This window comes from Danio rerio, chromosome 13 (assembly GCF_052040795.2).
Source record: "Danio rerio strain M-AB ecotype USA chromosome 13, GRCz13ab, whole genome shotgun sequence".
In the NCBI taxonomy this organism is placed as follows: domain Eukaryota; kingdom Metazoa; phylum Chordata; class Actinopteri; order Cypriniformes; family Danionidae; genus Danio; species Danio rerio.
The window spans coordinates 43,563,371-43,575,577 of record NC_141033.1 but is presented as its reverse complement, the minus strand read 5'-3'; the positions used below and the strand labels follow the sequence as shown (position 1 = coordinate 43,575,577).

Sequence of the window (12,207 nt, the reverse complement as noted above, 5' to 3'; positions counted from 1 at the left end):
AGCATCATTTCAATGTTACAGCCCATTATGACCACAGTGTACTCATCTTTTGTTGGCTACTTTCAGCAGGATAATGTGCCATGTCATAAAGCTTGAATCATCTCATACTGGTTTCTTGAACATGACAATGAGTTCACTGTCCTCAAATGGCCTCCACAGTCATCAGTTCTCAATCCAATAGAGCAGGGGTTCTCAAACTTTTCAGCCCGCGACCCCCAAAATAACAATGTCAGTGACTCGCGAACCCCAATATCCTCTGAGGTGGTTATAAATACAGAAACCTTGCATGCAATGACGCAGACACACCAATTAAATTTGTGTCAGTGCTTTAAATGTGCCAGAAAGTATAACCTGATGTTATAAAATCAAAATGCATCTGACGCTATTGCTGCTTTTAATATAATGTAATTACCTAGGGGTCGCAATCCAATAGAACTAGTAACTATAAGCTATTATAGTAACTATATAGTATATAGTAACTATAAACGACTATTTTTATTTTCAGTATAGTTATGGATAAAATATGTTAATTCTTATGGTTTAATAAAAATAAATAGATTTTTGGAAATCACCAGGCGACCCCCCTTCATTGCCCCGCGACCCCTCGGGGGGTCCCGACCCCCACTTTGAGAACCACTGCAATAGAGCACCTTTAGGATGTGGTGAAACGGGAGATTCGCATCATGGATGTGCACCGACAAATTTGCAGCAACTGTGTGATGCCATCATTTTAATATGGACTGAAATCTCGAAGAAATATTCCCAGTACCTTGTTGAATCTATGCCACGAAGGATTAAGGCAGCTCTGAAGGCAAAAAGGGGTCCCACCTGGTACTAATAAGGTGTACCTAATAAAGTGGCCAGTGAGTGTATATAACAATATTCTTTTTTTTATGGATAATTTAAGAAAACAATTATGTGCCTTTACATTGCTACACAAAAAGATAAAAAAAACACCTTTTACTTAACTACTAAGGTGCTTTTTATTTTCAACATTGGCCCCTGTTTATGTCCCATGTTTACTGCTACACTTCTCTTTTAATGAAAAGTGCTATGAGTCTGGAACGACACTAGAGTATAAATAACACGAACAATAAAGACAGAATTTTTATTTACGGATGAACTATTCTTTAATTAGGGGTCAATGAGCCTCAAGTGGGACGCGTCCACCTGCTTGAAGAAAAACCGACACCAACCTCATCGCTGCCAAACGGGTCTGAGAATCAACCAGGTGTCAAATGTTTGTGAATGCACATACACACACGCATGAATGTCAATCCCGGGATTAAGAGATTCCTTTATGAACGTCTGGATGCTGTTAATGATCTTGGTAAAGCGTGTGTTTTTTTTTTCTCTGCTGTACACAAGGGCACAGCGTGAGCTATTAATTGATCTCGGAGGAACCGCAGTGACCGTGTGCAATGTTCTGGCCTACATTTCACCTCCATCACACTTCTGGAGCTCACATCAGAAGACTGGACATCTGATACACAGTGGAGCATATCAACACGCTTTCCGGATCAGCGTTCCCTAGTGACACGGCCAAACGCGGGATTACAGTCACAGGTAAACAGTTCCCTCAAAACAGACACCACAATAGAGGAGAGTACAACACAACATGACTAGAATGAATAGAACATAATGGAACAAAAAGCGCAATGAAATAGAAAAACACCACGATTAAGATAATGGAATAAAACACAATAGAATAGAATAGAATAGAATAGAATAGAATAGAATAGAATAGAAAATATTTAAGAGTGGGGTTAACATGAATTCAAGATAATGGAAAGAAAAATGTAAACACAATACATGACAAAAATAGAGGAGAGGATGATTTGCATGAATAGAATAGAATAGAATAGAATAGAATAGAATAGAATAGAATAGAATAGAATAGAATAGAATAGAATAGAATAGAATAGAATAGAATAGAATAGAAAATATTTAAGAGTGGGGTTAACTTGAATTCAAGATAATGGGAAAAAAATGTAAACACAATGCATGACAAAAATAGAGGAGAGCATGATTTGCAGAAATAGAATAGAATAGAATAGAATAGAATAGAATAGAATAGAATAGAATAGCAATTATTTAAGAGTGGGATTAACATAAATTCAAGACAATGTACATAAAATGGAAACACAGTGGATAACAAAAATAGAGTATAGATTTGCATGAATAGAATAGAGTAGAATAGAATAGAACATAGTACAGAGTGGAATTAACATAATTTAGGACAATGGAATAAAACGCACTGGAAAAGAGAAATATAGCAGAGCATGATTTGCATGAATAGAATAGAATAGAAAATACTACAGAGAGGGATTAACATGAATACAAGACAATGGAATAAAATACAATGAACGAGAAAAATAGAACAGAACATGATTTCATGAATAGAATAGAATAGAATAGAAAAAAATACTAGAGTGAAATTAACAAGAATTGAAGACAATGGAATAAAAAACAACAGAAAAAATAGCAGAGCATGGATTGCATGAATAGAATAGACTCGATAAGAATAGAATAGAATAGAACAGAAATTACTCAAGAGCAAACTTAACATGAATCCAAGACAATGGAATAAAACACTATGGAAGAGAAATAACAGAGCAGAGCATGATTTGCAAAATACTACAAAGAGGTATTAACATGAATTCAAGACAATAGAATAAAACAATGGAAGACAAAAAATAAAGCCCAACCTGATTTGCATGAAGAGAATAGAATAAAATAGAATAGAATAGAATATACATGACCATGTTAAACCAGAACTTAATAGCATAGAAGAGGATATATAGAGTATGGTAGAATAAAGAAAACTGAATAGAACAAAGCACAATTGGCACAGATAGAAAATAGAGGAAAAGGTATAAATATAAACATGTAAATCTAATAATAACAAACGCTCCCTGGAAAACGAGATTTAGCTTAATATACAGTAACTCCAGAATAGAGCAGGTTTTACAGTACCTGATCATATGAGTGTGAGTGAAGAGTGTATTTAAACAATATGGTAATGTCAAATTAACAGTGAACGGTTTTAGGACTTTTTGCAATTCCATGAGAGTTTATATCAGCAGCCACAAGATGGCGCCACATTCTTTACAAAACTAATGAGGTGAATCTCATAAACAAAGCAAAGGTGACATTTGACTTCATGATCATGGTGGTGGGGGGGGGGGGGGGTGTATTTGCGTGATATTTAAAATTATAAATGTCATCTAAATATCAAAACAATAAAAACAAATAATAATTAAATGATGCCCATTATTCTCACTGGTGATTTCACAAATCCATTTGTAGTCATCACAGTACTTATTTAAAATGATCTATAAATTATGCTTATGGAAAAGAATTAAGAGTGAACTACTACAGATATTTTAGCAGCACTTTACAAAAAGGTTGTATAAGTTAATGTATTATTGGTGAACTATATATTTATTACAATATTTATACATCTTTGTTAACGTTAGCTAATGTTAATATATTTGCTCGTTAGTTCATGCTAACTCACAGTGCAATAACTAATGTTAACAAGCATGAATGGGGATTTTAATAATGTAATTAGTACATATTGAACTATGATAAATAAATGCTGTGCAAGTATTGGTCATTATTAGTTCATATTAGTAAATATATGAACTAACATTAACTAATGAAACTTTTGTGAACTGTGACAGACATTATAAAAATAAAAACTCAATTTAAAGCATTTGCATTCTTAAAAACAAAAGGTGCTGTGTTTTCAAACATGTTCATGTATAGGAAAGTATCAAAATGAGTATCAAGAGTGCAACTGTGATCCTTATTATTATTACGTCATCTGATCACTCTTGTTTTAATGTTCTAATGACATAAATAAGATATGAGATACTTCAGTTTTGGTGCAAAAAATATCACATTTTTGAAATGTTATCTCATATACCCTCATCGGCCACTTTATTAGGTACACCTGTCCAACTGCTCCTTTACGTAAATTCATACATGGCAGAAAATCAATGCATTTAGGCATGTAGACATGGTCAAGACGATCTGCTGCAGTTCAAACTGAGCATCAGAATGGGGAAGAAAGGTGATTTAAGTGACTTTGAATGAATTGGCATCGTTGTTGGTGTCAGACAGGCTGGTCTGAGTATTTCAGAAACTGCTGATCTACTGGGATTTTTACGCACAACAGTATCTAGGGTTCACAGAGAATGGTCAAAAAGGAAAATATCCAGTGAGCCGCAGTTCTGTGGGCACAAATGCCTTTTTGATGCCAGAGGTCAGAGGAAAATGGCCAGACTGGTTCCAGCTGATAGAAAGGCAACAGTAACTCGTAACTCAAACAACCACTCGTTACAACCGAGGTCTGCAGAAGAGCATCTCAAAATGCACAAAACATCCAACCTTGATTCAGATGGGCAACAGTAGCAGAAGACCACACTGGGTGCCACTCCTGTCAGCTCAGAGCAGGAAACTGAGGCTACAATTTGCACAGGCTCACCAAAACTAGGCAGAAGAAGATTGGAAAAATGTTGCCTGGTCTGATGAGTCTCCATTTCTGCAGCAAAATTCTGAAGGTAGGGTCAGAATTTGGGATCAAACAAAAGCATAGATCCATCCTGCCTTCTATCAATAGATCAGGCTGGTGGTGGTGGTGTAATGGAGTGGGCTCATTCGCACCAACTGAACCTTGTGTTAATGCCACAGCCTACCGGAGTATTGTTGTTGACCATGTCTATCCCTTTATGATCACAGTGTACTCATCTTCTGATGGTTACTTCCAGCAGGATAACGCACCATTTCATAAAGCATGAATTCTCTCAGACTGGTTTCTTGAACATGACAATGAGTTTACAGTACTTAAATGGCATCCACAGTCCCCAGAACTTAATCCAATAGAGCACCTTAAGGATGTGATAAAATGGGAGCCGACGAATCTCCATTGATGGTATCAGGTCAATATGGATAAAAATCTCTGAGGAATATTTCCAGTACCTTGTTGAAGCATGGCGGATTAAGGCAGTTCTGAAGGTAAAAGGGGGTCCAACCGGGTACTAGTAAGTGTACCTAATATAGTGGCAGGTGAGTTTAAATCTTGCTTTGATTTCAGTTTCTTTGAGGTAAACAGTCTGACTTGCATATCGTGCCTTTAAATTGCTGCAAAAAAGGACAAAAAGCACCCTTTTTCTTCATTTTAGGGTATTTTCTTCTATTTTTTGTTTAATATTTTTTATTATTTTTCATGTCTACTTTATGTTTATGTAATGTAAAACTGCTAAACTTCTCTTTTTATGAAAAGCACAATCCAACACTCAACCAGCATGTCTGCAGTAGTAAAAAAGAAATTCTAACCCTTGCAAAGCTTTTTCCCCAAATGAATCTCCTCTCCCCATTGACCGCAGGTAAACAGGCTCCTGACCGGGACAGTCCTCTCTCGTCATAGTCACCTGGACAGAAAAGATGAAGAAAAAGTCAATTACAGTTGAAGTCAATATTATGAGCCCTCCTTTGAATTTATTTTTTATTTTTTTTGTCTTTTTCAAATATTTACCGAATGATGTTTAACAGATTAAGGTATATTTCACAGTATTTCCTGCAATATTTTTTCTTCTGGAGAAAGTCTTATTTGTTTTATTTGGGCTATGTTGCACCCAATGTATATGCCTGTGTGTTTTGCTTGTGCTCTCTCTCTCTCGATCTCACACTTTTCTTAGAATCGCCCACTCCAGTTTTCCATTCGTCCGTGAAGACGTCAATCTTCATTACTCCATGTGACATCATCACCTTCGCTGCTAATCATGTAGGAAGCCCAAAGTTTAAAGGGATGCGAGCAGGGAAGCCTGTTCTCTTCCTTCTGTCTTTCTTGCCTTTTGCTCTGTGTGTGTGTGTGTTTGTGATATGGCTTGTGATGTGTGCTATTATGTTGATGTGACTTTAGAGTTTGAACTGTGTTCTCCTTTCAGTTTTGGTACACTGTTACAGTCTTGTACGTGCGTATTTCATGATCCTTGATCTTTGGTGTCCAAATTTCCTTGGGAATAGAGAAGTTTAGATGTCACGTGTAGGCATGGGCTGGTATAAGATTCTGACGGTATGTTAACCTTGGATAAAAATATTGCACTTTCACAGTATTGTGATTACTGCTTTAAAATATATTCTTCCTAAATGTCTGGGTAAAAAGCATAAACTTTTTTTTACCTTTTGAACACAGTTTATTTTATTTTGAGAAACATTTAGGGCACTATTTTGACGATCCATGTGCAAAGTGCAAACCGCAGGGAGCAAAAGCATTCAGGGCGTGTCAGAATCCACTTTTGCTAATATAAGGAAGGAAGAATCCACTTTGCTCCGTAGCACATGGTCTAAAAGGGTTGAGCTTATTTTCCTAATGAGTTATAGGTGTGTTTTGAGAATAAACCAATCAGAGTCTCATCTCACAGGCAGTTGCGTCGCGCCATAGCGCACTTGCTATTTACATGACAATAACGAAATGTGCTCAAAAAACTTATATCCTAATACACATAATACACATGCTGTGCCCCATATGGTCGAAAACCTGACAGGTGGGCAAATCTAAGCATGTTTTTAATAAAACAAATATAAATATGCATAAAATAAATAATACTGCTAATAATAACAACATTACACAAAAGCAAATTGTTATAAATGAACTAAAAAAGCCTCCCGAGATGAAGAAGGCATGAAGGCAGTGTTTTTTATATTTATGTAAGCTAGAAAATAATGTTTTGTAATATTTTAATCCTTTATATTTATATCCAATATCTATTCTTATTATATCCTATATATATATATATACTTAATATTTTTATTCTTTTCATATGTAAAGATATGTGCGTATTGCTCTACATCTTATGTGTATTAAGCAGTGTGTAAGCGAGGCGCACAACTAACGCGCTCTGAGCTGGACAATAGACCAGCTTTGTACTGGTCTATTGAAAAATCTATTAAAGTTTTCCAAAATAGCAACGCGCCAGCAATGCGCCTCAACACACCTTCCTTTTTAGACCAGAACGTCTATGGGCGCACATATGAGCGCAAATGAATTTGCCATTTAAACAGCTCAAAACGACTCTTGCTCCAAGCTGAAACTAGCAAACAACAATTGCGTCGCGCCTTGCGCCACATTGCACCGGCTGTATGATAGGGCCCTTAAAGTTTTTTGAAGAAGAAAAAATGTCAGGCTAAATATTTCAAACAAATCATTGACTTCTGCTGTCTTCATTTGTTTGATTTTTTTTTTACAATCAAAAAGATTTTGGATGTCTTTTTGCTGGAGATACTGTTGTCATAAAAAGCCAAAAAATTTAAAAGTAGATAAAAAAATCTTACACATACCTTAGGAACAATATTGCAGAAAATGCTGATGGTTTTAAAACCTTGACTTTTTCAAACTGCAGTATACCTTGAAAACGGTTATCATCCCATGCCTAGTCACGTGACACACCTCGCAACATGCAGGAAACTTCACTGTCTATACACACTAGTTTAGAAGTGAGCACCACTCACTGTAAGTTTTCTACGTATATTTTTGTTAGAAGTGTAGTATTAGAAATAGCGTGCAAATGCTGAAGATGTTTATTTACTATTAGGTAGTATAGAGGGTAATTTTTAGCTAGTTTTGGTGTTCATGTTATGTTGCTTTCTTTAATATGGCACCACTTGAAATTCTCTTTTCCCCTTTAATAACATACAATAATTTATGTATATTTTTGCTGTTTGACTGCTCACTTTTGTACATAAGTTCACTTATTTTTGTATTATTTGCTTGTCGTTTTGCTATTTCGTAATGTGATACAATGTGTATTTTTATATAGCATATTTATTGTGTATGGCCGTACACCCTAAGTGCTTCACAATTATGTGGGGGTCTCTCCACACCACCACCAGTGTGCAGCATCCACTTATATGATACGACGGCAGCCACAGGACAACAGTGCCAGTGCGCTCACCACACTGGAGAAGAGAGAAAGTGATAGAGCCATTACGGTGGATGTGGATGATTGGGAGGCCATGATGGGTAAGGGGCGATGGAGAGAATTTGGCCAAGACACCAGGGCTAGACCCCTACTCTTTTACAAGAAGTGCCATGGGATTTTTTTTGACCAAAAAAGGTCAGGACCTTGGTATATAATGTCTTAATGACTCATCCGAAAGACGGCGCTCACTGACAGTATAAGCCCCTTTCACACAGTGATACTGGTAAATATTCGAAAAATTTCCAGAGTGACTTTACCGGTAAATTAAAAAAAGTGCTGTTTACACAGGTGAGGATGTTATGGAATTTTTTCAGAAAAAAACATTTACACATCAATTCCAAAATATCAGTAAATTCTGACATCATTAACCAGAAATAAGCTCTAAACGGCTGCGCTTGTATTTGTAAACATTTGACTAAATTACAAACTCTGTGGATGGATCAGTATTGTGAACAACTCCGATGAAAACATATAGAGAAACACTTTCGCACGTCGAGATGTACATGATATGTGTGTGTGCTGGCGCTCACAGGCTGTTTCACGGGCACACGCGACGCGCCAAGCAACTGAATGAAGCAGAGCTTGAAGGTAAACAAACAACGGCTTATCATAAGCATCTTATCGATAATTATTTACACAGTTGGCATTAAGAAGGAGCATATAAATGTTATCTGACTAACACCTAGCAGCTAAATGTGTCTGGAAAAATATTCAGAGGCTTTTATTATCATAAACCGCGCGGACGTGAATGTGTCTGAGTGTTCTGATTGGCTAAAGCAGACGTCTCACGTCAGCACGTTCTAGACGTGCACGCGCTCTTTCTGGCAATCTTTCTTCTGAGTTCACACAGCGCAGCATTCCAGCAAATAACCAGAAATGTTACAACTTCTCTTACCGGAAAATAGCCAGAACGAACTTACCAGTTTTTTCAAAAAGGGCCTGTTCACACATACAGACCTTTCCGGAAAATTGACGGTTATTTTCCGGAAAGGTCTGCTTGTGTGAAAGGGGCTAATGTGTCCCCTTCGCTTTTTGCCACCAACTCACTACAAACTGAGTCACATCAAATGTTACCTATTTAACCTCTAGAGCTAAACATTAAAGTCGTAACCGGCTAGAACAAAAGCAGTGTTTTTAAACCATTTTATGATCAATATTATTACCCCCCTTAAGAAATATTTTACTTTTGATTTTCTCTAAAACAAACCATCATTATACAGTGATTTTTCTAATTACCCTCACTTATCTATTCAACTTAGTTAAGCCTTAAAATTGCACTGCAAGCTGACTATCTTGAAAAACATCTAGTCAAATATTATTTACTGTCATCAGGTCAAAAATAAAAGAAATCAGTTATTAGAGATGAGTTGTTAAGAATGTTACGTTTAGAAATGTGTTAAAAAAATCTTTCTATTTAACAGAAATTGTTGGAAAAAAATACACGGGGGCTAAAAAAAATCATGAGGGCTAATAATTCTGACTTCAACTGTATGTGCACTGAGCAGACATACTGTACCTTTCCTTTGCTGATAATGAAGAAAGTGTCTCCTCTTGCCCCCTGGCGAATGATGTAGTTGCCGTCCTCATAGTGGGTCTGGAAAAGAAAGAAAATTGCTTCGAGGATGCGAAGATGATATGGAAAAAGATGATGATGGAGAAAAACACAGGTGGCAGAGGGTCTGAATAGCAGATGTGTAGAACATCTCTGTGAGCCTTGGTGTGCTATGAAAAAAAGCGTGACCTCCAGACACATTCGTCTGAAATCTGATACCTGCAGCAGAAAGGAGAGACTCTGACACAAGCAAACACTTTGTTCCAGCTTCACCTCCAGTTTGACCTCCAGCAACTAACACACACACATGCATTCAGTGACGGGATATAGCTTTCTGAATAGTGTATGAAAAATGTAAGTAAAATCACAATGACAAAATGCGAATGAACTTTCTATTTTAAACTAAACTTAACATGTTATTTAATTAATTTGATTTATTTTCATTTCAATTTAAATTGAGTATTTCATTGGTTAATTTTCCTTCAGCTTAGTCCATACCTGTCAACACTGGTGAACAATGTGAAAATAAGTTACAAAATATGTTAATCTCGAGCTGTTTCACTGTAAAAACGGTCAGTAATATGTTTTATTATTTACATAGGATAGAATAAATAGTATGCATTAGAAAAAGCTGCAAATAAATTAGTAAGCTATTCAAATGAATACCTATTATAAAGAAATAGAATCAAGTTATCAAATCTCATTAACTTTTTCTGTATAATTTATATATTCTGATTAAAGAGCAACGAATGAATCTCTCATTTAGATTTTTCATTTGATTACATTAAATTACAGAGGTGTCACTTTAAAAACACACACATCTAATGAAAGCATTCGATTGCTTTCCTAACTGTTTATGCTCATTTAAGACTAAAATTGTTGTGTTTAAAAGAAAACTCAGCAGGGTCGACGTGTTTTATAATTATTATTATAATTATTATTATGTGTATATGTCTGTTCAAACATGCACCCAAAATCCAGAGTTTCCCCTTTTGCTCCGCTTCAAATCGCGTGTACAGAATCCGTTTGGGAAACAGCATCTATTTATCGCTATTCATCGGCACCTGTAATGGAAAGAAAGGGAATCCCATCGTTTTTTTATATTTATTTTAAAGTGTTTTCATGTCTAAATAAAATAAATTCACATTTAAAAGGTATGGGTTGTGAAAAGGGAGGATCAGCTCTTTAATGTTTATTGCCCCCCTTCATAGAAAGATAGAAAATACGGGAAAAATACAGGAATATACCTTTACGGGATGATAGCTGGATAGACTTTTAAATTACGGGACATTCCTGGGAAAAATGGGAGGTTTGACAGGTATGGCTTAGTCCCTTATTTATCAGGGGTCGCCACAGTGGAATGAACCGTCAACTATTCTAACATATGTTTTATGCAGTGGATGACCTTCCAGCCAACGCCTAGCACTGGAAACACCCATACATTCTCACATTCACACATACACATTAGGCTTGGGCAGTAATACGGTATTATGGTGTACCACAGGATCTAAAAATAGCAATGGTATCAGTTTCAATACTGTTATCCCGTCATAAACAACAATGCAGTTATATAGGAGACAAGTATTAAATATTACAATTATTTATTTAATGCCTACAAATGCGTTTGCGTGACAGTGTGGAGGAGAGAGAGAGCGAGAGAGAGAGAGAGAGAGAGAGAGAGAGAGAGGTGAGGAGGTGAGTCACGCACCAAATGACCTGCAGTTTGGCAGTATTTCCGGTTTCGACAGAACGAGAAGGGAGACGTGGTAAATACGAACTAGAGGTCTACATTCCCGCTGCTGTACTGCAGGAGCTGACCAGATTTCTTGCGGTGCGGGAATGAGTTTCCGAATAAACGGGGCGGGAGCGGTCGGTAACTCTGGTGTAATTTGAAAGGGAGCTCCTGAGCGAGCGAGCACGCATGCATGCATCTGCGTGGATGCTGTTTTTTGGTGTGTGTGTGTGTGTGTTTGTGTGTGTGTGTGTGTGTGTGTGTGGGAGAAGGTTTGACGATATCAAAATTTGGATACCGCCCAAGCCTAATACACACACTCTTATCCACTATGGCCATTTTAGTTTAATTAATTCACCTATAGCGCATGTCTTTGGACAGTGAAGGAAACCAGAACATGTGGAAGAAACCCACGCCAACATGGGAAGAACATGCACACAGAAATGCCTAGATTTGATTCGAGCCACCGACCTTCTTGCTGCGAGGTGACAGTGCTAACACTGAGCCACCGTCCGTGCCACAAAATTGAGTATTTATTGCAGTATTAGACGGACAGACAGACAGACAGACAGACAGACAGACAGACAGACAGACAGATAGATAGATAGATAGATAGATAGATAGATAATTTGAATTAAAGATTATAGCTGCAACTATACATGGATTGTAGTTTTTTTTATTATCTTATTTATAATAAAATAAGCTAATTTAAAACCTTATTGCTTATGCTTTGACTTTAATAATAATAATAAAAATAACAACAAAAAGAAATGCAACTATGACTTTATAAAAGCTAATTTTGATGCATTAATGCAGTTTCAGTTCTCCTTTATGACATTTTAAATTGCAGTAGATACACACTGGTCCTAAATGTTCCATTGTAAGTATACCCACTCTTTAAACTTCATTAATGTAACGTAATGTAATGAAATTCA

At 36.5% G+C, this 12,207-nt stretch overlaps 1 protein-coding gene across 3 annotated transcripts in view; it reads right to left on the bottom strand.

The window, feature by feature from the left end:
* Positions 1 to 12,207, bottom strand: part of prkg1a (protein kinase cGMP-dependent 1a) — a 147,308-nt gene that overhangs the window by 33,350 nt on the left and 101,751 nt on the right. For all 3 annotated transcript variants that reach the window (NM_201030.1, XM_087277707.1, XM_087277708.1), the window contains 2 exons: positions 9,505 to 9,582; positions 5,344 to 5,438 (listed from right to left, as the gene is read on the bottom strand). In NM_201030.1, coding sequence (NP_957324.1) covers positions 5,344 to 5,438; positions 9,505 to 9,582 — 173 coding nt within the window. The remainder of the gene's footprint in view (positions 1 to 5,343; positions 5,439 to 9,504; positions 9,583 to 12,207) is intronic.